Below are 24,385 nucleotides of genomic sequence, written 5' to 3'. Positions count from 1 at the left end.
AAACACCAAAATTGGAATTTCCATAACATACACAGTTACTGATTTGGGTTTAGCCAACATAACATACAAAATCTATTCTGTTGCATATTCCACGGAGAGGTACTTTATATTTCTGACTGCAAAAGACCATTCTCCTAGGCACTAGAAGGCTGATTAGTGTACCTTTTAGATTTCTCCATGGACATTCACCTTGCTTCACGTCCAGAAAGGTAAAGGGGACCCTTTAGTGAAATCTAACTAGGAATGCATCCCCTGTGGTACAAAACATAACATCAGTTCCTCTGCAAAGAATGCTTTTTAAATGTTATCACTCGGGCCACCTTAATACTCATTTAATTATTCATTTTGTTTATTTACAGTGGAGCTATTACACATAATATGGTGCAAATCCCCAGCAGCCTCAAACACCAGATGCTAGTTTTCTATCTGCGATCCCACAAGGCAAACCAAAGCATCATCAGGAGGATTTTAAAAATAAGCCCAATTACATTTGTGCTAGCATGTTAATTTGCCTAAAATAAAACTCAGCAAATAAGCAATGCGTTTCTAGCTACTGCTGTTTCCATTTTGGAGGGGGGGATGCATGTAGGGAACATAGGAAGCTGCCGTTCACCAAGTCAGACCATTCGTGCATCAAGTTCAGTATTGTCTACACTGACTGGCAGCCACTGGCAAGAGTTTCCAGCGGGATTCTCTCCCAGCCCTACCTGGAAATGGCAGGGATTGAACCTGGGGCCTTCTACCAGCTATCAAACAAATTAATTTCAGGGGCCCATATTCAGTTTAGTCCTACAATCAATCTCCTACAAGGAAGGCAGCCTTTGATACCTGAGATGTTTATTTTTAGTACCCCAACCCTTTTTATTATAAACTGTTTTAAGCTGCAATTCATGTCGTGTTTTAAATGCTTATAACCCACATTGGGGGAAAGGGTGGGATGATGGTTATGATAATATAAAAATAATCTACTATACATTTTGGGAAATGGTTTGTCCATTTGTCTTCTATAGCTTCGGCCACCTTTGTCGATATTTAGACACCACCTGTACCTCTAAATCAAGATGGCCGACTGAAACATGGCTTTCGCATGACTTCACTCATTTGGGGGCATAGGTTCAGCTGCCTCTCAAGATATTGTTGCCAAACTCGGCACAAGGTTTCCTGAGTTGGGGCCAGTGGGCTTCATCACCATTTGGACACCATTTTGATTCAAGATGGGTGGACCAAACCATGGCTTTTGTGTGATTTATTAGGCGTGGGTTCAGTCACCTTTCAATGTGCCATCATTAAACTCAGCACAAGTGTTCCCAAGATGAGGGTGGTGGTCTATGTCAACATTTGGTCATTTTGAATTAAGATTGCAGACCAAAACATGACTTAGACATGACTTTCCTGTTTTTTGGTATAGGTTTGGCCAACTGTTGAGAACATTGGACCAAAACATGACTTTGGACTGACTTCACCCAATTTTTGGTGTGACACGTCCAAACTCACAAATTACACTATCCATTAAAAAATCACAGTATGTTTTGGTTTCTAAAGATACCCGGGCATTTCTGGGCACTTCCTACTAGTAATAATATAGAATGAGGCTGATAGAGGCATGGTTTGAATCTAGGCATCCCCAATCCAAATGTCATTATCTGTTCACTGAACTACATGGATTTTCTCCATCTTCCTTTCCATTTTAAGGACAAGAAAACTAGGGAAATCAAGGGATAGATGTGCTCCTACTAGGTAGAACTCCTGGTTTTGCTACTTTATTTTATTTTATTTAAGTGTGGTTGACTGTTTATGCACCCACCCTCCCCATGACAAACCACTTTACAACCAGCCATTGGCTTCATAATGGTCATCTTGGGTTGCTTCTCTGAGCTTGAGATTGCTAGTACAGAAGACTGCCACAATTAGGGATAAGGAATCTGCAGCACCTCATATGTTATTGGATCCCAGCTCCCATCAGCATGGTCACAGATTCCCTATCCCCCAGTGTTTGAGTCTGGAGGGCATATGCACCTCTGCTCAAAATAATCCTGTATCTGTAGTATAGGAAAGATGATTATAGAGTTGGCCAGGAGTCCTCAACATGGCATCCACAGGTTGCAGATATTTGCCTGCAGAGGCCTTCCCTGGCGTCTAATGGCCCCCCCTGCCACTGAAATTAGGCTTTAAAAACCATTTGATCACAGTCAATAAGAGTAGGCTGCAATGTGTGCTTGGCTGCAGGTCTCTGCCTGTGTTTCTCCTTTGCAAATGTGCCCATAAACCCACAAAGACTGGCAACCCCTGGAGTACCCAACATATTAATGCATCAGAGTAAGATACTTCGACATATTGACTTGTTATTCTGTATTGAGTTGTTTTGCTTTGGTATTGTTTTATCGAGATCTTGTTTGATAATATAAATACCATCACCATATTAAGCAGTGTGTACATAAGTGCACTTATAATGAAGAACTTTTTTTATCAGAAACAAAACAAAACAAACTTCCTGGCAGGATAGCATGCATCCAGACACTTCTAATATGAAAATATTTTGCCTAAGGAAAGGAAAACTAAATGAGAGGAGGCATCCCCGCAGGTGAACATCAGGTGTGGTCCTGCGTCTTTCAATGTCTCTTTTCAACCCTTGCTCAGATTTTTGAAGATTCCTATTCAGATAGACAGCAACCGTTCTTGCACTTGAGGGCCAGCCTAACCTCAGAAGCGAGTTGAAAAGAAGCTAGCTTTCAAATGTCTGGATTTGGTGTTTGCTTTTCTGATGGGTCTGCTGTTCTCGTGGGGCTGAAAGATGAAGAAAAGGTACTTTTCCCTCAGTTTTTTATCTGTGATATTTCTCATTATGTGTACTGAGACCTTTCCATGTGCTGAAAAGTAATTTTTTTTTTTTTTAGTAGTGTTAGCTGTAAGTTACAGTTTGAAGACCTCCATCTGAAGCCATACTGTAAGAGAAATAATATAAGCAAGTCACTCAAGTGAGAGATGGCAGATTGCCATTTCAATGAGAAGTGATGTCATTCAGATCCAGAGATAACAATAGTCTTCAGAAATCTGAGTTGCTCTGAAGTGCAACAGTGCAATGTCATAGCAATTCCTGTTTAACTATGGAGGCCTTCTGACAAGTGCTGAATCTTTAATGTCCTCGTTCTTCTTTGGATATCTTCATTTGGTGTCAAACTTCACATCTCATTTATGAGTAAAAAAAACTGCGAAGTTTTGCTTGAACTGTCTGTCAAGACAATACTACACAGAATACAGTTACAGCAAACAATGTCATTCTTCTGCCAAACTCTCTCAGTGAAGAGCTGATTTGCTCTCTCCAGCTGCAGGCATGTTTGCTGGTGGGAGCATGTGTGTCCTCTTCACACTTGACATCTCCAAACATGCAACAAAGATGAACCTGGCAACTATGATATACAACTGCATGCGGGTGTTGTCCATGGATGATTGGACACAATTTTGCTTCCAATGTTAAAGTAAATGACAAGAGGTGTGACTTTCTTTAATACCATTTCAGAATGTCAGAGAACAAAATACTATCAGAAATTGACTGAAGAACCAGTGAATAATGGCATTGGGTTCTATCTAGCAGGCTATCCTTAAACATTGTATTTAGCTGGACTAAGGCAATATTGGTGCCATGCAGATGGTTTGCATTACAAGTCACATCAGCCTCAGCCAGCATGGGAGCTGTAGTTCAAAGCATCGGGAGAGTACCCAACTGGGGAAAGCTGACCTAGAGCAGTTTGGTTCATGCAGATAGCTGTTCCCTTAATTCCAGGAAAGCTATGAAGGTTGCACTGATTTTCTTGTGCAGCAACCCATTCATGGAGCCATTATGCTGTGACCAAGGTCAAGGGTCAAGTGCAAACATACCAGCACCAACAGCTGCTGCCATGCCGGCCCAGAAGATGAGTTTGGGCTTCAAAACAAGGAACTCAAGTTGTGCTGGACTTATGCTATACATTATTATGGCAGATGATAATAAAAACAAGTGCAGTCTTTTGCCTAATGTATGGGTCTGAATGTGGGGAACCCAGGTTTACATCTACTGTGAAGCTCTAGGAATGTCATTGGGTGAATCTCTTTAACCCGCCACTCAGGTTTATTTGCAATCCTAGCAGTGCAGCTTTCTCCCAAATGAAGTGCAGAGTGTTTGAGGACCAGACATTCGCAGGGAAACCGAAATGCTTGTTTACAAAGCTTTTGTACTACCAACTTTACTGTATGCTTGTGAAACATGGACCACTTATAAACGCCATCTCCAACTCCTTGAAAGATTCCATCTCAGAAAAATTTTACACATCACTTGGGAAGACAGGCGAACCAATGCCAGTGTACTGGAAGAAGAAAAGATCACCAGTGTCAAAGCAATGATTCTTCAACCTCAATTTCGATGGACTGGTCATGTTGTTTGGATGCCTGATTATCATCTTCCAAAGCAACTACTCTATTCCAAACTTTAAAATGTTAAGTGTAATGCTGGTGGGTCAACAAGAGGTTCAAAGACTCTCTCAAGGCAAATCTTAAAAAATGTAGTATAAACACAGACAACTGGCCTGCAAGCGCTCCAATTGGAGAACAGCCTTTACCAAAGGTGTTGTGGGTTTTGAAGACACTTGAACTCAGGACGAAAGGGAGAAACGCACTAAGAGAAGGCACACTTGGCAAACCCTCACCGTGATCAACTCCCGCCCGGAACCCTATGTCCCCACTGTGGAAGGATGTGTGGATCCAGAATTGGCCTCCACAGTCACTTACAGACTCACTGTTAAAACTGTTCAAGGAAGACAATCTTACTCGGCTATGAGTGATCGCCAAAGAAGCAGCAGCAATCTTACACATGTGTATTTGGAAGGGCTTCTGATTTCATCAAAACTTACTCCCCTGTATGGGTGCACAGGATTGCTACCTAAACAGCTCATTGAGATGAAAGGTGACACACAAAGGGCCACTCAAGTATATTTTTTTTGACAACCCTGCCAAACCCTAGACTACAGATTATGTGCTCATATTATGTATTTTTTCTGTAAACCGCTTTGAAAATGCTTTAAAACAGATGTACATTTATGTATAATAAATAAAAATCTAAACAGATAATTCCACAGACCCCCCTTCTTGAGTTGCATGTGGTTATTCTATATCGGGATACACAACCTGCGGTCTTCCAGATCTTTTTGGACTAAACCCCCCCCCCCCCATCATCTCTGATCACTGGCTAGGCTGGCTAGAGCTGATGGGAGTTGTAGTCCAGAAACATCTGGAGGGCTGCAGCTTGTGCACTCCTCTTCTATACAGATGGATTCATTCACAGTATAAAAAACTGCCCCTTTTCACTTCCAAACAAATCAGCTATATCAGTTGGCTTTGCTCATATTAACAATATTCATGATGAGGAAAATCAGCAAATGCAAAGGAAACAGAAGTCAAAAAGCAATTTATTGGAAAGACAGAATATATGTTTAAAGACACAATACATTCCACGGAAGGTTCAAAAGGCAGCTTTTTCATGGCATCATATCTACCTTGATTTGTTTAAAAAAGATTCTGAAGGAAAATGTTTTGTAGATTTTAGAAAAACTTGGCTATGGAGTTTTTTCTTTGGCTGCTTTCATTAGCTGAGAGGAAGCGCTGACAAATTATCCTGTCCATAGTTCATTGCCAATTCAAAGTCTTTGAAGCTAATATGGCCATCAGAATCCTGATCAACTTCCCTACAAAAGAAAAACATTGACACTTAGAACTATCACTGAATTCAGAGAATGTATACCTAGAATTCTATTAACACCATTCTTTCTTGTTGTGCATCTCTGGTTCTACATGGTGAAGGCGAAGGCAGCAACATCTGAATATGCCATCCGTTTTGTAGAAACTTAATATGGCTTCCATAACAAGGAACCTTGAATTATTAAGAGTGTGCTATGCTGTATGCATTTGCCAACAAACCTGATCCTTACTAAACTCTTTAACTGCCAGGGAGTCAGACCAGGGTATAAAACAGGGATGGCAATCTGTGGCCCTATGCTGATTGGTCTCCCCCAGCATGACTAATAATTAGGGAGAAAGGGAGCTGTAGCCCAGCAACTTCTGCAGGGCACAGAACAGCCATTCCTCATATAAAAATGGAAGGTTAGCAGGGTAGCGATACCGTTCCAATATCCCACCTATTTTTGGCACGCTATGATGTCACATGAGAGGAAAAACAATGTTGCTGTTAGTCTCTTGCTCTTAAGCATATTCCTCAGAGGTACCACCACAGAGGAGCTCATCATAAGGAGCAGCATCCTGGCCTTATAAAAGCCGTCCTCTAGTCCCTCTAGTCAATTTTCTGTCCATGGACTGTTTAGGAGATACTGGTCAGGCACATTCCCAAAGGGGACTACTGTGACTAATTGTAAAGAGTATCTTAAATGATCAGATTCCCCAGGATAATACTAAGCAGAATGCTTGTTCTTCACCTGGATAAAAATATGCTAATGAAAAGCTCAGACATTTTCTCTAAAAAAAAACATTTCAGTATGGCAAGAATGAAATCAAACAGGCTTTCAGAACATACCCTTTTCTGAATAGTTTTCATATGCCATTGATAATACGTTTTTAACTTCTTGCTGTGGAGCCTGATCAAACCTTTGACATTTTCTCCAAATATGTGTGACTGAACTGACTGTTAAGTTTCCACAAGTTCACTTAACGTAATCATTTAACATGCTTCAACAACTGTTTTGCAGTTTTTAAAAAAACAACCTTGGTCAAAGTATGGTTAAAGCATTCTCATTCTACTGAACGTTTAACAGACGGCATTTTCAATCCATATTGGAGCACTTGAGTCCAAAAGAAAGGCGAGAATCAATAGGAGGCTGTAATAATGGACTCTTCCATGTGCTTTAGAAGAGTGGTAAATAAAAGACAGTTTCAACTACTTAACACAATAGTTAAACAGTTGGCTAATCCATATTAAATGATACTGTGGTTTAAGGTGTAGAGTGGCAATTCAACATCTCCTTAGTGATTGTGAATCAGGTTATTTATACAAAGCAAGGCAGGGCTCATTTTTTTCTGTTGAGAGCTGTATTCACTCTGTAATGTGTTGAGGGCCGCATGCAGGTAGTGGAAGGATTGAGGACAATTGGAGCCAGAGACAAAAGTGTCCTGGGTTAACTAGTCAAGAATAAAGAGGGCCTTGCTTCAATCTTCAGCATGATTAGAATTCCCAGTTCTATGCAGATCTACTTAGAAGTAAGCCACCTGGAGTCATGCTCAGAGGATTTTATTTTATTTGGTACGACATACCAATAAAGCTACTATTCTAGAATGCAAACAAAGCAATTCCTTTCTGACTTTAGTGTGCTACACTATAACAGAGTAAATGATATTCAGTTTGATTATACTGTACATTGTTTGTAACGGTTCATCTGACCAAAGTCTGACATTTTTTAATTATCATACTCAATCAAATAAAGTTAATAATGAAAAAGTGTTTTAGGGTGCAAAAATATGCTCAGGAACCACTGAATAAGGTGCCATAGGATTTGATGGAAGCCCTACTATGCTAGCAGTATGTGAAATTTGCTACTGCTATGACAGATGCGCAAGTGAAACACTGCTGGTGGAGCTGATCCGCTGAAGATATGCCAGAGGTGTGATTAAAACAGGGAGGAGGCATGTGTGGAACAGGGATGGCATGCAAGGAATGCATTTATGCAGTATCTAATGCTAATAATTTATTTCATGTTTCCTGCCCATCTGACAGGGCTGTCCCAGCCACTCTGGGCACTTTCCAATAGAATATAAAATAACACAACCAAACATCAAACATTAAAAGCTTCCTGAAAGAGGGCTGCCTTCAGATGTTTGCAAAAAGTAATGTAATTGTTTATCTCTTTAGACATCTGATGGGAGGGCATTCCACAGGGAGGGCACAACTACCAAGAAGGCCTTCTGCCTGGTTCCAAGTAACATCACTTCTCACAATAAGGGAACTGCCAGAAGGCCCTTGGAGCTGGACCTCCAAGTCTGGGCTGAACGATGGGGGTTGAGATGCTCCTGATATATACAGTGTTATGCACCTTCAATCGATGGTTGTGTATCCATTAACTGCACATTTACATCAGCTCCAAACTTGATGCACACAGAGAATAGTGTCAGTTGACAACTGCATGGTCCAGGTTATTTCATGTGAGAAGCAATCTTTGAGGTATTGGTGTCCTGAGCTGTACAGATATGGTGCAAGTCAGCATCCGCCATTTTAAAATTCCAAAACAGGGAGACCGTAACTCGTAAGACAGAACATGCAGCATACTGTATATCTGTACCCTGTTTCTCCTAAAACAAGACATAGCCATAAAATAAGCCATAGCAGGATTTCTATGCATTTGCGAAATATAAGCCGTTCCCCAAAAATAAGCCATACCCCGAAAATAAGCCATAGTGACGTGGTACCTCCCATTAAAACAGCCTGGAGAGGCGTGGCTATGCAGCGTACCAATGCGACACGGTTAAAATAAGACATCCCCTGAAAATAAGCCATACTGTGTTTTGTTGAGCGAAAATATATATAAGACGGTGTCTTATTTTAGGAGAAACACGGTAGCTCCTTGTCACACACACTTAGAAGGCACAAAGTGATAGTGGAGAAACAGTGGGGAACAGCATCTCCTCCACGCAAGGGGGTAGTTGTGGAAATTCACCCCCAGAAACAGGTAAACCCCCTGTTCCAACCATCGCCCCTGCTGGCCAAATGCAGTGTTTTTGCCTTGTAGTATTCCTGGATGCATCATACAAGTGAAGAGTCATAATGAAGGCAACACCTCCATCTTAACTCACACTTGTAGCAGATGAAATACTTACCTTTTTGATTCAGTAAACAAAATATACAAATTTGTAGTCTAGAGTAACTACACTTTAGAGTACATTATTCATTAACTTTCCGCATTGAAAAAACGTAAGTGTAGATTTTGTGGCATTCAGTACCTAAGGCTGATCTTTTACTGGAACTGTAGAAGTAATTAGTATCACAACTTAACTCACTGTAGAATATAAATTACCCTCTTATTAAATTAGATAATTAAGGTCTCCTGAAGCTGGTTAAGTTCCCTCCCACATCTGTGGTAAGGAACCTCTCCAGTTGGAATATTTTAAATCTCAATGTATTGTGCAAGCAGATACTTGAAAAAGGAAGATATTCAGTGTGTTGCCTGAAGTGTTGCTCTTAAAAAAAAGTTCTGCACACTCCAAATATTCCCCTCCCCCAAGTTAACAGTACAAACCTACTGAGATGCAGAGCCATCCATAAAAGCCAGGAGTCTTCTCTTCTCTCATGAGAATGCTGCTCTGTCACACTGCAGCATCATGGTTAGACCATTCACTCCAAAGAGAGGTGCTTCTATACCTCCCAAAGTAGCACTCAAGTGACTTGTTCACTTTGAGACCACAGAATGAAAGGCCTGCTTGCCATGCAGCATGCCCAGTATGCCCTGAGATGAATGCAGAGCCAAGAGCAGTGAGAGACTGCTCAAAAGGGAAGCTCTGCATACCTGTGATGCCCTACCAATGTGTTGTCCAATGGCAAAATAAATTCCATGTCAGAGGTCCATGTAGCCAACCAGAAATTTACTAACACGCTAGTCCCACATCCCTAATGACAATGAATTTACATTACAAAAGGCGTGGCCAATTTGGACTACCGAGCTATTGTAGAAAAGGGCTTAACTGGAGAATGTGCATTTAAGGACAATACAGTGGAAAGTTACCCATTCAGGGTCAACTGCAGAGGATAAAGTAAGAACGTAAAAAGAGGCTGCTGGATCAGGCCAATGGCCAACCAGTTGCCTGTGGGAAACCAGCAAGCAGGTTTTGAGCGCTAAAGCCCTCTCCCCTCTTCTGGTTTCCAGTAACTGGTATTCAGAAGCATTGCTGCCTCCAACTGTGGAGGCAGAGGACAGCCACCATGGTTAGCAACTTCCCCTCCATGAATTTTCACCTTTAAGTCATCCAAGTTGGGAGCCATGACTGTCCCCCTGTGGGAACTGGTCCCATAGTTTAACTATGTGCTGCATGAGGAAGTACTTTATTTTATCTCTCCTGAATCTTCCAACGTTCAGCTTCATTGGATGTCTATTAACTCCCAAAACATGCTAGGAGGCACTGTTGAGCTACATCAGTAGATGGGGTTTGTCACAAGAATAGACCAAAATGTTTGCAAAATAACCCTGCCCTCTCTGTGTTAGCTCAGCCCTGATTTTAATTAGAGGAGCTTTACACTTGGCATACTGTTTGGCAGGGTAGGGAATGCTAGATTAAAGATACCTGGCTGCAGATATACTATACAGGACACAGCTCAGTCAGTAGAGCATGAGACTCTTAGGCTGGATCGACACTGATCTGACGTCATTAAATATAACACTATATAACTCTCAGTGCAATTTTCCATTACTGAAGGCTCACTGCTCTACAGCATCTTCTAGTGTCACATTTTAATAACACATTTTAAACGTTATAGATGACCAGTGTAGACCTGTCCTTAATCTCGGGATTGTGGGTTCAACCCCCACATTGGGCAAGAGATTCCTGCATTGCTGGGGGTTGAACAAGATGGCCCTTGTGGTCTCGGAAAACTCTACAGTTCTATGATCCTAGATTGCATGAGCTAAATATTCATTGAATTAGACATATTGCCCTGCTTCACGTAATACTAAACTTTTATGTGTGCTATCTGGCTTCCCCCTTCCCTCCTCTCTCTTGTACAGCTGCAAGGAAGAGATCTAAAGCCTGAAGTGGAAACTATGATGTCTTCACTACGGTTTATCTGAACAAGCCAGGATCATAAACCACAGTCTAAAGTTCATATGTTTGGACAAAATATACAAAAACTAACCAGAGTCTTCCCTGTTTGGACATAACAAGACACCATGGGCTAGTGGAAAACAGAAGCAACTTCTCAGAGCAACACCTGAGAAGGCTGTGTGGCCCAAGGCTTATTCACATAGTACCAAATCATAATTTAGTGTTACACACAAATGCAGTCAACATATATCATTCTAATATAATTTATGTACTAAATAAATGCAAGGACAATCGGTCAATTATTAGTACTCATGACAGACAAAGTTCAATCTCTGTATCCAGTGTGCTCAAGGATTCTATGATAAAATAGGCGAACAAACCAGGATAGGTACCACCACTTTGCTCCAGATTGTGAACCTCCTTTGGGCTTCCCATCACCTAATGTTTGATTCCATGTTTCTAAATTAGATGGGAAGATTCCTTTTGTTCCTAAAGTGTAGAAATTGTATATTTGATTGTCAGACTCCTCACACTAGACATACTACTGTTGGAAAGTTAAACTGTGCCTATTTTGGTATTATAGCACACACTATATTCCAGAATGCTAGGAATGGAAGTGAATTTTAAAAGGTCATCTAATCTATTTCTACTGCCCTTTTCCAATCGAAAGAGTAGGTTGACAAATGTGCAATCCTTTTGTCCTTACATAGTGGTGATATATTTATACTGGCCACTATTACTATTTCTCCAGAAACATACTGATTATTCCTTTTGGACTCTCTGTAGACAATGAAGTGCCCCCTGTAAGGAACACAGCAATGTCATATGTTTAATTACAGACACTCAGCTGATAGCTTGTCACACTCTGGGATTAATAATGACTTTCACTTGCCTGTGTGGTCTTAAAACAGGTGAATGTTTCTCCTGGGAAATTGAGAATGTTTCTCCAGCGTCTTTGTATTGACAGTTATTCCAGACTTCATGCTGCCATTTATAAAGGCACACATGAAAGCAGAATTAAGAATATAACTTTGGATCAATGATTACCTACAGTCGATGGGTATTATAAATTCTTTGTCTCCCAACACTGACTCTTACTTTACAAAGATGTAAGACAGGTTTTGTTTTTTTAAAGTTCTCCTGGTGCCACCATCCAGTTCAGATAATGTTTTCATGCAGTTGGGGAGGTCTCTTTCTACACCATTAATTGGGCTGTATCCAATGCTGCAGCTCCACTGATACAATGGACGTTTGTGTGCACAGGTATGTGTCCTTTTCCTCTCTTGTCCTCTCTACTGGTGATATCCAATGCTAGTCATACTCAAAATAGACACATTAAGATTAATGGATCTTAGTAGGAGAAGTCCACTGATTTTAATGGAATTGCTCGGACTATGACTGGCATTAGGTATCATCCTATAGGTTGATAAACCAAACAATATTGGCTTGCTTACACACTTCCTATCTGGTAAATTAGAATACAGAAACAACAGTCTCATGGAATTATGTCTACTGATATAGCCACACTCTTCACAAATTCCACTATCTTTAAGGATTAGAAACCATATCCTTCAAAGAACACAAAGGAAAAATCAGTTGCATTGTTCTCTTCAAATCTTAACACCCATATAATTGCCATATTAAATCAGAAGTTTCGCAAGGCAAAAAAAATTCCTAAGAATCTAAGAAGAGCTCTTCTGATCAGGTCAAAGGTCTATCTAGATCAGCATCCTTTCCTCACAGTGGCTAACCAAATGCCTGTGGGAAGCCTGAAAGCAGGCCTCTCAGGAGTAAAAGTGTTCTCCCTACGTGTGATGCCTGATATCCAGCAGAATACTCTCTCTGACAGCAGAGGTAGAACAGGACCATCATGGGTAGAAGCCACAGACAGCTTTACCCTCCATTACTGTGTTGAACCCTCTTTTAAAACCATCCAAATTGCCTGGCATTACTACATCTTGTGGGGGCGAATTCCATAGTGTAACTATGCACTGTGTGAAGAAATACTTCCATGTGTGCTGAATCGTACAACTTTCAGCTTCCTCGAATGGCCCCAACCAAGTTCTAGAATTATTCCATCTCCCTGTGCACTTTCTGTACACCATGTATACTTTTATATACCTCCATCATGTCACCTTTTACTTGCCATTTATCTAGTTCTAGCCCTTACTTATGTAAATAACCATAGACAACTCCTCTGTCATCCCTGGGGGAATTCTTCCAAACTAGATGCTTCTCCCCTGCTCTCAGCCTTACCCCGGCAATCAATTTAAAAGGTGCTCTGTCACATTTTTGGTTTTAACAACCAACAATCTGGTCCCATCTTGGTTCAAGTAGAACCCAAACCTTTTGTACTCGCCTGGCTTGTTCGAAAACATCCCCAGTGCCTAACTTATCCAACCCCCCACCATCTCATTCACATATTGAGACTATAAAGCTCTGCCTATCTAGCTAGCCAGTCCTGCATGTGGAACATTTCAGAGAAAGCCACTTGGAAGGTCCCAGCTTTCAACACATCCTACACCTTCAAATTATTTCTACCCAGTTAATATGCTTCAAGTTTTACATTCAGCCTCACCACCACCCCTCTGGTTTCTGCTTCCCTTTACGTTATCTTCCACATTTTTAATATGGTAAGAGAAAAGACTCTTTGGAGCAAAGGCTTTCCTTTGTCTAATGCTTGTTGCGCATCCATTACAACACAATTATTCTCTGCTGAAAGAAATGGTTTGGGACTGCTGTTAAGCAAATGACCACAACAAAAGACCATCCACATGATTATCTAAACACTCAAGATTTCTAATCATTTTCACTAATCTGTTGGGCAAGCAATATGAGCTGCCTGAAAGCTCCAAACTATGAATAATGTTTGGCAGACATTAGAATTTAAAAAGCTAATGACATATAATTCCAGAGTAGAAACATTTAGATGGCTCAATTCTTGTGCTTAGCAACTGAGATGAGCAAGGGATGCTGGGAATGCATATGGAAATAGCTCCTGCCAAGGCTGTACTTTAGTGAGCTCTATTAACTACGAACCCTGAAATTTGGCATCCGCGCCAAACCAGTGTCAAAGTTTTTACACTTGTTTTGCAGTGAAACCCCTGTGTTTTGCAGTGCCCCCTCCCCTGAGAAATTGATACATTTAAGCCAGGGTTCAGAGTTAACACCCAACACTGTCCGATTCACTCCAAACCAGTTCCAAAGTTTTGCAGCAAACCCCCCATGTTTGGAGTGAATTGGACAATACTGGGTTTTGGCATGATAGTTATACCCTGACCCCAGTTTGAGTAATAATTACTCAGCTTGGGGGCACTGTCAAACATTGGGTTTCCACTACATAACCCTGCAAAACTTTGGCACCAGTTTGGAGGGGATCCCAAATTTTGGGGTTAGTAGTTAAAGAAGCTCCATGAGTAGATAGAAGAGTGCTAACCCCAAAATCTCCTCCCAGAAGGCTTTGCACCACTTATCTTGTATTTCAAATGCTGCTTCTCTCTCTCTCTGAATCCTTGACTGTACCACTTCCTCTTTTGCACTTACCCAGTTCCCCCTCCCTCTTTTTCTTTCAGTTCCCTTTCAGTTTTATTGATCAATAGCTCATTCCTGTAGCCATGTTGGCAAGATAACCATCACATATGATCAGGGACAGGTTAAAGTCTTAGTAGGCCCCGGCATCTCATAATCACAGCCCCCTCCGACAGATCTATAAATATTTACATCGTATATTTCCCATAATCAAATATCTATATGCACGAGACAGCTATTCAATGCCTAGTTACAGTTTCCAGCATAGTCTGTGAGAGAGGAGACATGCAATTCTTTACCTCTGTGAACAAGTTAGAAGACAAGGAGATACTTTGCATAGCTGTCAATTTTTCCCCTTTTTTAAAGGGAAATTCCCTTATTCTGAATAGGATTCCTCACAAGAAAAGGGAAAAGTTGACAACTATGTACTTTGTGGGGCTTAGAGATAAAAAGACAAAATGAATAAATCTCAGGCTGCCTGTGCATGAATATGAAATGAGGTACAGATGTAAGAGAAATTAAATTCAGTTCACATTTTAAAACTTACATAAATCAAACTCATCAAATCAATACATGAACCAAAACACAGTCCTTTCCAATTAACAGTTCTCTAACTTTTGCAATGTAGTTCTCCAGCCAAGTAATATGTACAAAAACACATATACTTGGGTAAAGTGTGCTTATAAAAAAATCATATATTGCATTAGTGAGGGCCACATACAAAAATGCATTGTATTAGGGGAAATTGCTTTGCAAAAATGGGTATATTAGGCAAAAGTGCATATAAACATGTGTCACTGCAAACACTAAAATGATGGTGAATTCTCACGAGGACTTTTTAAAAACTGCAAACTGATGTGAAAATATAGAGAACTGAATGTAAGATTGGAAAAATAAGAAACCAACTATGACAGATTTGTCCAGCCCTAAGATGAAAGGGCAGGCCTTTTTGATTTTTTTTATTTTTTTCATGAGGTGCTTGTTTCATGAGGATAGAAATCAATGACAGCTGAGTGTGCTTTCTGTCCTAATGCCAGCCATGCAATCATGCCAATGTGCAGGCCTTCTCTGTAGATATGTATCTACAGATAGACAGATATCCCTCATCAGCGTAGGTCCCCTTAAATCTCTTTCATTATGTATCCTTCTTCCCTCCAAATCTCTTATCTAGGCATCTCTCTTAAAATCATTCAAGCCTAGCTCCCTCCCCTCCCCTGCCCAATTTTTCTTTGGCATACTGGACCCCCACTCCTATTTCTCTTTCTCATGTTCTGCATTTGGCTTCTTCTTCCCACCAAAGTCTCCATCCATGTCTTGCCCCCCACTCCAAATATTGGTGCTTGGAAACCTTATCCCTGTCTTAGCCCAGTGCATGGCCCTTTGGAAATCTAAACTATGGTTGCTTCTCCTACAGCTGTTCTAAATGGCTAGTAACTGAGTCCATCCCATGACATTGTGAATACTTTTGTATAGAAAAAACAAACATGAATGAAATAATTGCAAAAGGACTCCTACCATCCAACTAACAGGAAACTGCACAATGTAAACAACTGAGAATCCTTTTTTTAAAAAATAAAATAAAAAGTTGGCATGGATATTAATGACACACATTTGAGTGCCAGTGACAATTTCTGCACACAGCCCTTCTATTTTGTAATGGACAAGCTTATCATTGAGAAGAGCAGAGAGAGAGAGAGCAACATACGCCACATTAAAGGAAAAGCTTAGTTTTTATGTGGATAGGTCCAGTGGTGAAGTGGCCTCTAGAACAAGGGCATTAATAGACACCTATCCATCAGAGCTCGAACATGCATTCACAGATGCATTTCTATTACTTTCCTCTATGTATGCAGGCAAGCAGGTAATGTCTGGCTGAAATTGTCTTTGCACAAATAATGGACAAGTTGCTGACAAGCTTTCCAAATGTCAACATTGCTTTTAGAATGCATCTTGCTATTTTTGGAAGAGGCTGTGAATGGTAGCACCCCTTTTCAAAGTTGAAATGTATGAACAACTGTCTTAGGGCAACCCTAGACAGAAACAAATACCTTCACTTGCTCTACTTTCATGGATATGGGAAATAGAATAGGCCCAAAAAGCTTTTTTATAATAGCAATTGTACAGTCAGATATTGGAAAGTTATGAAAAAATTCATGTCCTCATGCGTTTCAACAGGAGTCTAAACTGCTACTGCAGTATAGGCAGAAGTGCCATATAGATTGAGCATAGAGAGTAAAGATGAGACTTCATGCATTGAGACCCTGCTGAGGATGAAATGACCCACCAATTGAAGATTTGAGGATGGCAGCTTCTGTAGGAAACTGCCTTTTCCTTTAATAAATCAATCAGCCCTTTCTTCTTCTAATGCTTGTTACTTTGTTGATCAGCTTCCTGCAGTGTGCTGCAGTTTAGGTAGCAACATGTGTATTAATTTCACTTCTTAGAACAGTGTTTTTCAACCTTTTTTGGGCAAAGGCACACTTGTTTCATGAAAAAAATCACGAGGCACACCACCATTAGAAAATGTTAAAAAATTTAACTCTGTGCCTATATTGACTATATATAAAGTAATTCTCTTGAATAGGAATCAAATAAACACAAAGAAAGTATTTTATAATTACTTTATTATGAAATAGTAAGTAAACAGAAATATGAAAAATTATAAAATACTTTATTCAGTGCGCAACCAGGGCCTGTTTGGCTGAACACAAAGCTGATATTAACTAGATAAGAGTCCCTTCTAAATAAAATACATAGGATTGCACTACGTAATATTAACTTATTAATGTACTGCTTTTCAGTCAGGATTGGCTCTCACACCAGGTTCCAGTTAAAACCCACAAAAAGGTACAATATAATTAAGGATATATTTGGCATATGTCAGGAAGTCTCTTCTGGTTCTTGGCAGCTAGCGATACAGTCCAGGCTCTTCCCTTTGAATCAAGACGGACAGAGCAGAAGGTGCTACCGGTATATAGAGAGACTGTGAATCCACTGACTGGCCAGCATATTGCCAGTGAGACAAAATTTAACCCGAATGAAATGTAACTTGGCATATGAGGCTTTAACTTATTAAAAAAAAAAAGAGCCAGAAGAGACGTGCTTACACTATGTACTCACCAACAACTTAATACATAGCCTACATAGGCATATCAGAAGGAGCTGCACAGCTCTTCCCTGAGCCTGGCTGCCTTTTCCCTTTTCGACTGTTCAGCTCCCCAAGAACAGCAACCGCGCTGCTGCTTCTCCCTCAGAATCCAGCGCAACCCAACTATTTTTAAACTAGCCCCGCCTCCGCTGCCTCAGTCCCTGACTGTTAAGCGCGTGCACCCTCCCCTAGGAGTGGGTGTGACTTTTCACTCGAGTTCCCTCCCACCTCCTCGTGGCGATGCGTGGGGGTGGGGGGAAGAGGACGAGGGCGAGCAACGGGTTGGCGCAGTGCGCCTGCACACGCAGCGCGAGAAACTACCCGGCAGGTTGCAGTTGGTGGTTCCGCCGTAAGAACCCGCCTGGGCTCTGCCGGCTGCCGTTGTTTCCAAGCTGAGGGGGGAAAGGAAAGGCTCGGCGGTTGCTCGGTGGGTGGGGCTGCTGGCGCCGCAAGCTCCATTTCGGCTGTTGGTCGCGCGGCGAAAATTTGACTTTTTTAAAAAAAATCTTTTTAATTTTTTAATTTTTCCCACGGCACACCAGGCAACATCTCGCGGCACACTAGTGTGCCGCGGAACAGTGGTTGAAAAACACTGTCTTAGAAGACACAGACATTAAGAAAACCTAGCTAAATACTTAATAAATATAGAAGAATTGTAAAGAGGATTAGTGTAGTTTTGTCAACTAAAATAGTACAGATCTGATAGGATTACTTGCAGTCAAAATCCCTATTTTGAGTGATGGAGCCCTTAAGGAACCATTTAAGTTGTCATAATATCATCAATATCTGTAGGTACTTACCCCCTGAAATAGTGTGGAGTGCTCTCCAGTTTTTTAGATGATGGGATTAAATCACAAACTAGTTTAAAATGATGGGATTAAATATAAAAGGCAATACATTGTGGTAAGAAAATTGAAGGATTCAAAAACTGAACAGGAATGGCTTCTTTTTTAAACCTGATGCTGGTTTCTTTCTATTGTGACAGCAATATATTTAAGGAAACTCAATGTCTGAATTATTCTGGGCAACTAATAAAACAAGGTGGGAACAAAAAAATACAGAGTCCACTCCCAATGAAACCAGAATTTAAGAGAAAATGCAAGCATTATTTAAAAGTATACCCATTTATCATCACACAAGTGCAAAACACGGCACACAAAATATGTTTTCAGTCACTTGTTGTGATTAAAAGGAGTGCTATTTTTCTAGAAAAAGAGATACCAGAACTCACCATGAATATCTCCCTCGTTCTCGTAGAAGAGCAAAGTTGCCCATTTGAGAGGTGCTAGAATTGAGTTCTGGTGAGTTTTGGTTGAAAAAAAGCCCTGACTCAAGGGATTGACTTCAATAAGGAGTTGCCTTTCTTCAGACAGATGCAGTCTAAGGTCAAATATGGAGTGCAGGAGGAAGGTGAGGAAATGATGGTTAACTAGTTCTGCAGGAACGAAGCCACTCTCACCGGTATCAGTAGAAATATCATGCAGCTGATGCACATGAGACGAAGACCAGCAGCAAAACACAATAGAGTCAGCATAAAACTTCTCTGAGAAATCCCAGAAAGGTCAAAAGTAGTAGTACCAACTCAAGTGGGAATGAGCATCATGTGAATCACAAGGAAGCAAGAAGTGATAATACGGGGGGGGGGGGGCGACAGCTGCTAATGTGAATCAGTTCCTGGTTGTCTTCATCTAACTTTTAGAACATAGGAATCGGAGCCAAGCCACTGGTCCATATTTACTTCAGTATTGGCTCCACTGTATGGCAGCAATTCTCCAGGGTTTCAGGCAAGGGTCTTTCTTATCCCGTCCTGGAAATGCAAGGGTTGAACCTGCAAAGTATGCCCTCCACCATGAACTATAAACCTTCTAGCTTACTGCTTGTTATTGACCCAAACATTTTGATGTCAGAGAGAGCCACATGCAAATTGATTGGTTCTGGGAATGTGAGAAAACCTTTTGATTCTGACTGTAATTTATGGGAAATATCAGGTTAAGTTAAGCAGCATAGAACATATTGGCATACTGCAAATGGTACCCGCACAGGTGTTGAGAACTTGTGGAGACTTTAGCCAAAAGACATGACTTAGGAGAGGATTGTTATGGCTATCAAGCAAATGACATTTCAGTTCTGAGATTAGCTAAATGATTTGTGTTGGAAAGTAGTTTAAATCATGTGATCTTGCTACAAAACAGTGGATGGAGCAAGTGTATGTGTGTTACACGTACAGGCAGAGAATTCTGTAAATGATATTATCTCCTGACAGTTCATGTCATTATTAGAAAAAAAAACTACCTTGAGTACAATTTGCATCCTACAGAGCTAGCCAGCTAGTGTTTGAAATGAAATTCCTATTATTCAATTCCTGAGTGAACCAATTTCCTTATTTTATGCCTACATATTGTGAGTGCACTTCAATTATTCTGAAAGATACTATTAGCAGCAGTGTAAATAAAAAAGCTTGAAATTTCCCCTGCAGCACATGTCCCTATTAGACTGAAGTACACTTTAAGCACAAATATAAAAGCTATAAAGCACTACAAATATATTCAGTATTAAAGAGAAAGAAACGAGTATTCTCTAAATGTTGCGATACCTAAGTAGAGATCAAATAATTTCTATTTCAAATATATAATCACTCTAACAGAGCCATCTAGTGCCATCTTAAGCTTGATTATGAGATAAGAGAAATGGGACAGGAATGGTCATCATTTAATCCTCTAACATCAGCTACTGAAGAGCTTTTCACTTCATTCAGTAGTGTTCTAGCATGTTACAATCTAGCTAGAACAAATGCATATTGAGGAGGGAAATTATGCTTCCAGCCACATGGACTTTTACCATAGCAAGGCCTTCAAAAAGAAAGAAAGAAAGAAAGAAAACATGAAGTTCACCACGCTCATTTTAACAGGTAGGGACAGGAGGGAGAGAGACCAAGGAGATCAATGTGTAAAGTCTTTGCCTCTTGGCTGAACCATTATGTTCCTAGTAGCCACACAGCAAACCTTCTAAGGATGTACAAGACGGTTTGGACAGCAAACTGCATAAAAAATATAATGTGTAAGAAAGGCTGAACTTGCCACAATTTGGTTGCTTGCTTATTAAGTCACCATATGTTGACTAGTACATGCAGATATAAGCCTTAGTATTAAAGATGCTAAAATTATTATGATTTTTTTGCTTTTGTGAGCTGTCCAGAGAACTTCTGTTACAAAGCAGCTATATGAATGCAGTTAAACAGTAATAGTAAAATGCATATCATTGGGCAGAAGTTGCCACCTACTATTGGACTTGTTAATCTAAATTCCAGAAACATTTAAGAAAGAATATAAATGCTGGGTTTTAAAATTGAAACACTTTGCATTTTTACAACAAATGAACTCCAGACTCAAAAACCGCAACTCTTCTGAAATTCTAAGGAGGCTTCTCTGCATGGTGGTTGTATTATATTGGTTGACCAGTGTCAAATGCTTATTATGGTGGTCCATGGCAGATTTGTGCCTAAGATGGTGTGCAACAACTTTGGCTGATCTAAAAAAAAACAAAAAACTACAATTTTGTGATCTCCTAAAGCTCATCAGCTTTGGGTGATCGGTAGAGGCTGCTATGCCACTGCAGTGGCTGGAATGCCTGTAGCATGGTATGTACTGCTTCTCCTTGTATCCTACTTCTGGTCACATCCAATTTCAGTAATTCATAGTTGTTACTACTCACAAGAAGTGGTAGCTGCTCCTAATAGAGCTACATTCCTCAACTTTGCATTAAAATTACGACCCCTATCAAGCACCAGCACAGAGTATAATGCTGCAACTGAATGATACATCCCATTCAACACTTCACTGATGTAGCAGATCTTAGGTTCAAGCTGTACATGCATCTTCTACAAAACATTTAGGTCAAAATAGTGTTAGACCCATAATGGATTGTTTTGAAAATCTATGCTTATGCTTTCCTAGTGAACATTATTTCCTAACTCCTTATCGATTAGATTCACCCATCTGTTTAAGTATAAAATAACACATTAGGATTTCATAGGGCTAGATAATATAGATTGCTACCATAGCTGTCTTAGTAAGAACAGATGGAGCAACAGAACATTATATTTAGCATATGCAGTTCCACAAAATTTGCAGCTTTTATAAACAGTGGCATGCTCTAATGTTTATTAAAGGAAAATTGTGCCAGGCAGCTACAAACCAGAAAATTGATAGAAATTGCTCTGCGTTAATCTACACTTCCAACATCTGCTTGAACTATTGATTAAAATCTCAGTTTATTCCATATTGCAACAACTCAAATGTAGGCATGTTTTCTAGATAGAAAAATTGGCACTACCATTCAAGCACTTTAAAATTCCTTAACTTCAATGAAATGTTTTGGGTGGGTTCCTTTCTCTACTACTGCAATCAATGAACTTAAAAGAGCTTAGCTTTGGCTGAACTGGGGTTTTAGTTCGGCTCACTGAAATATTCAGATTTTTTTTTTATAATAAGGGAATTTCTGAAACCTACCATCATCCTCAGTATGTGAGTGGAAAGCACTTCTGCTCATGGATGAGAGAAAGGGGACAAGAGCTTCACATACCCAATGCGGTTCTGACCCAAAAGCCCAGGTGGCTATTTGAAACCACCATAAGAATATTGCTTAAAGGTGGAGTTTAAGGTAAAGGTAAAGGGACCCCTGACCTTTAGGTCCAGTCGCAGACGACTCTGGGGTTGCGGTGCTAATCTTGCTTTACTGGCCAAGGGAGCTGGCGTACAACTTTCGTGTCATGTGGCCAGCATGACTAAGCCACTTCTGGTGAACCAGAGCAGCACACGGAAATGCCGTTTACCTTCCCGCTGGAGTGGTATCTATTTATCTACTTGCACTTTGATGTGCTTTCGAACTGCTAGGTTGGCAGGAGCAGGGACTGAGCAACGGGACCACACCCCGTTGTGGGGATTCGAAATGCCAACCTTCTGATCAGCAAGCCCTAGGCTCTGTGGTTTAACCCACAGCACCCAAATGCAAGTGGCTGCAGAACCAATTTTGACATATTATTTGTGAATAAACTAGTTCATTTTTGCTTGTTGCAGTGGAATGGCAAATTTTCTTCATGAAAACTGGTGGCTATCTGCTTTGACGATAATCCCTAAAATTTAGGGGGAATTCCTGCAAGTGATATAAAGCTTGCATTTTTTTTTTTTACTTATCGAGCCTAAATAAAGAAATGCAAGCCTTGTACCACTTGTTGAAGAAGTGTTCATTTACCATTATGTTGTTGTTCTGTTTTTCAGTCGTGTCCGACTCTTCGTGACCCCATGGACCAGAGCACGCCAGGCATGCCTATCTTTCACTGCCTCCCGCAGTTTGGCCAAACACATGCTAGTCGCTTCAAGAACACTGTCCAACCATCTCATCCTCTGTCGTCCCCTTCTCCTTGTGCCCTCCATCTTTCCCAACATCAGGGTCTTTTCTAGGGAGTCTTCTCTTCTCATGAGGTGGCCAAAGTACTGGAGCCTCAACTTCAGGATCTGTCCTTCCAGTGTGCACTCAGGGCTGATTTCTTTAAGGATGGATAAGTTTGATCTTTTTGCAGTCCATGGGACTCTCAAGAGTCTCCTCCAGCACCATAATTCAAAACATCAATTCTTTGGCGATCAGTCTTCTTTATGGTCCAGCTCTCACTTCCATACATTACTACTGGGAAAACCACAGCTTTAACTATACGGACCATTATAGGAAACGGATAAATCAAAGAATATTTTGGTGAAAAGTGTATGCTGCAATTCAATATATGATTAGAAATGTTATGAAAATGTTTGTTATTAACCCAATTTCAGGCTTGTTTAGAAACACAGTTAAAACCAATTTATGAATATCAGTTCAACTGACACATTTGAATCACACACTCATTGACAAACAGAATTTGTTGTCTGTGCTATTAAGAAGCTGTTTAAAAGGAAAAACAAACAAAAACAATGAAAAAATGCTACACTTCATAATAGATTTTGAAGACTATCGATTATATTCTTACTTAACAGTATGTAAGACAGTATATGATCTTTTAACAAGTCATAAATGACAAAGATTTTTGATCACACAGAAGGGTCTGCTATTGCTGTGGTATAACTAAGCCCTGCAAAATTAAAACTGGATTGGATACAGAGCCTAATCCATCCTCAGAGCTGAAACAGCTTTTCCTTTTCCTTTATCCTTCTAAGTCAACAATAATCTACGGAAAGCAAAATAAAGAAACAAAGGGATTGTCATAATGGACAAATCAGTGATCTCTCATGTCTAAGTATCTCCTCTCCAGCAATATTCATTAAGCAAATATGTCACAGGAAGACCCATTATAGAATAGGCTGTTTCAAATAGAAGTTTATTCCTAACTGTCACCAGTTAGAGGTTGATATGTACGTAAAAATACATTTATATTCTTTCTCTGTTCCAACTAACATTTTGGATCTGCAAATATTAATTTCTTGCCAAGAAATAAGTTGTGCGATCTGCAATAATTTCTTCACCTTAGGTATCAAAAATTAAAAAGTTTAAATTGATATCGACTGTCTTCTTTCTTCATTTCACTCCCCTTCTTTTCTAAGTAAATATGTCCAATATTTTCAGTTCTCCTTAGTATAAGTCTCTTACTGTCTGCTGCAGCATTATTATTATTATTATTAGAGTTTTCAAGAGGGTGGACACAGACCACATAGGAAAACCTAAAAGGATCTCATTCCTTTCTCTTTCCATCCTAATTTTATCCCTTTTCCAATTCTGAAAACTACTCAGATTTACAAAATGGCACTTGTGTTTTGTATTGACAATAAACTTAAATGCTGGGGTCTGTATATAGCTTTCCAGTAACTTTTCTTTATAAATTTCTTCTCCCATTATAATGTCCAATCATTTTGCTGTTTTAGGTTGCCATGGCATAGTTCCATA

The 24,385-nt window shown here is 40.1% G+C and overlaps 1 protein-coding gene across 4 annotated transcripts in view; it reads right to left on the bottom strand.

Moving 5' to 3' along the window:
* Positions 1-5,400: 5,400 nt before the first annotated feature.
* EFCAB11 (EF-hand calcium binding domain 11) overlaps positions 5,401-24,385 on the bottom strand; it is a 58,689-nt gene continuing 39,704 nt past the window's right edge. For 3 of the 4 annotated variants that reach the window (XM_033141333.1, XM_033141350.1, XM_033141358.1), the window contains one exon: positions 5,401-5,714. In XM_033141333.1, the coding sequence (XP_032997224.1) occupies positions 5,615-5,714 (100 nt within the window). In that variant the 3' untranslated portion in view covers positions 5,401-5,614. Of the gene's footprint in view, positions 5,715-6,785; positions 6,883-24,385 lie in introns of those variants that run through there. The other variant, XM_033141343.1, reaches the window with a different exon arrangement.

This window comes from Lacerta agilis, chromosome 1, assembly GCF_009819535.1.
Source record: "Lacerta agilis isolate rLacAgi1 chromosome 1, rLacAgi1.pri, whole genome shotgun sequence".
In the NCBI taxonomy this organism is placed as follows: domain Eukaryota; kingdom Metazoa; phylum Chordata; class Lepidosauria; order Squamata; family Lacertidae; genus Lacerta; species Lacerta agilis.
The sequence above is the reverse complement of the archived record's forward strand: the minus strand, read 5'-3'. Positions and strand labels throughout refer to the sequence as shown.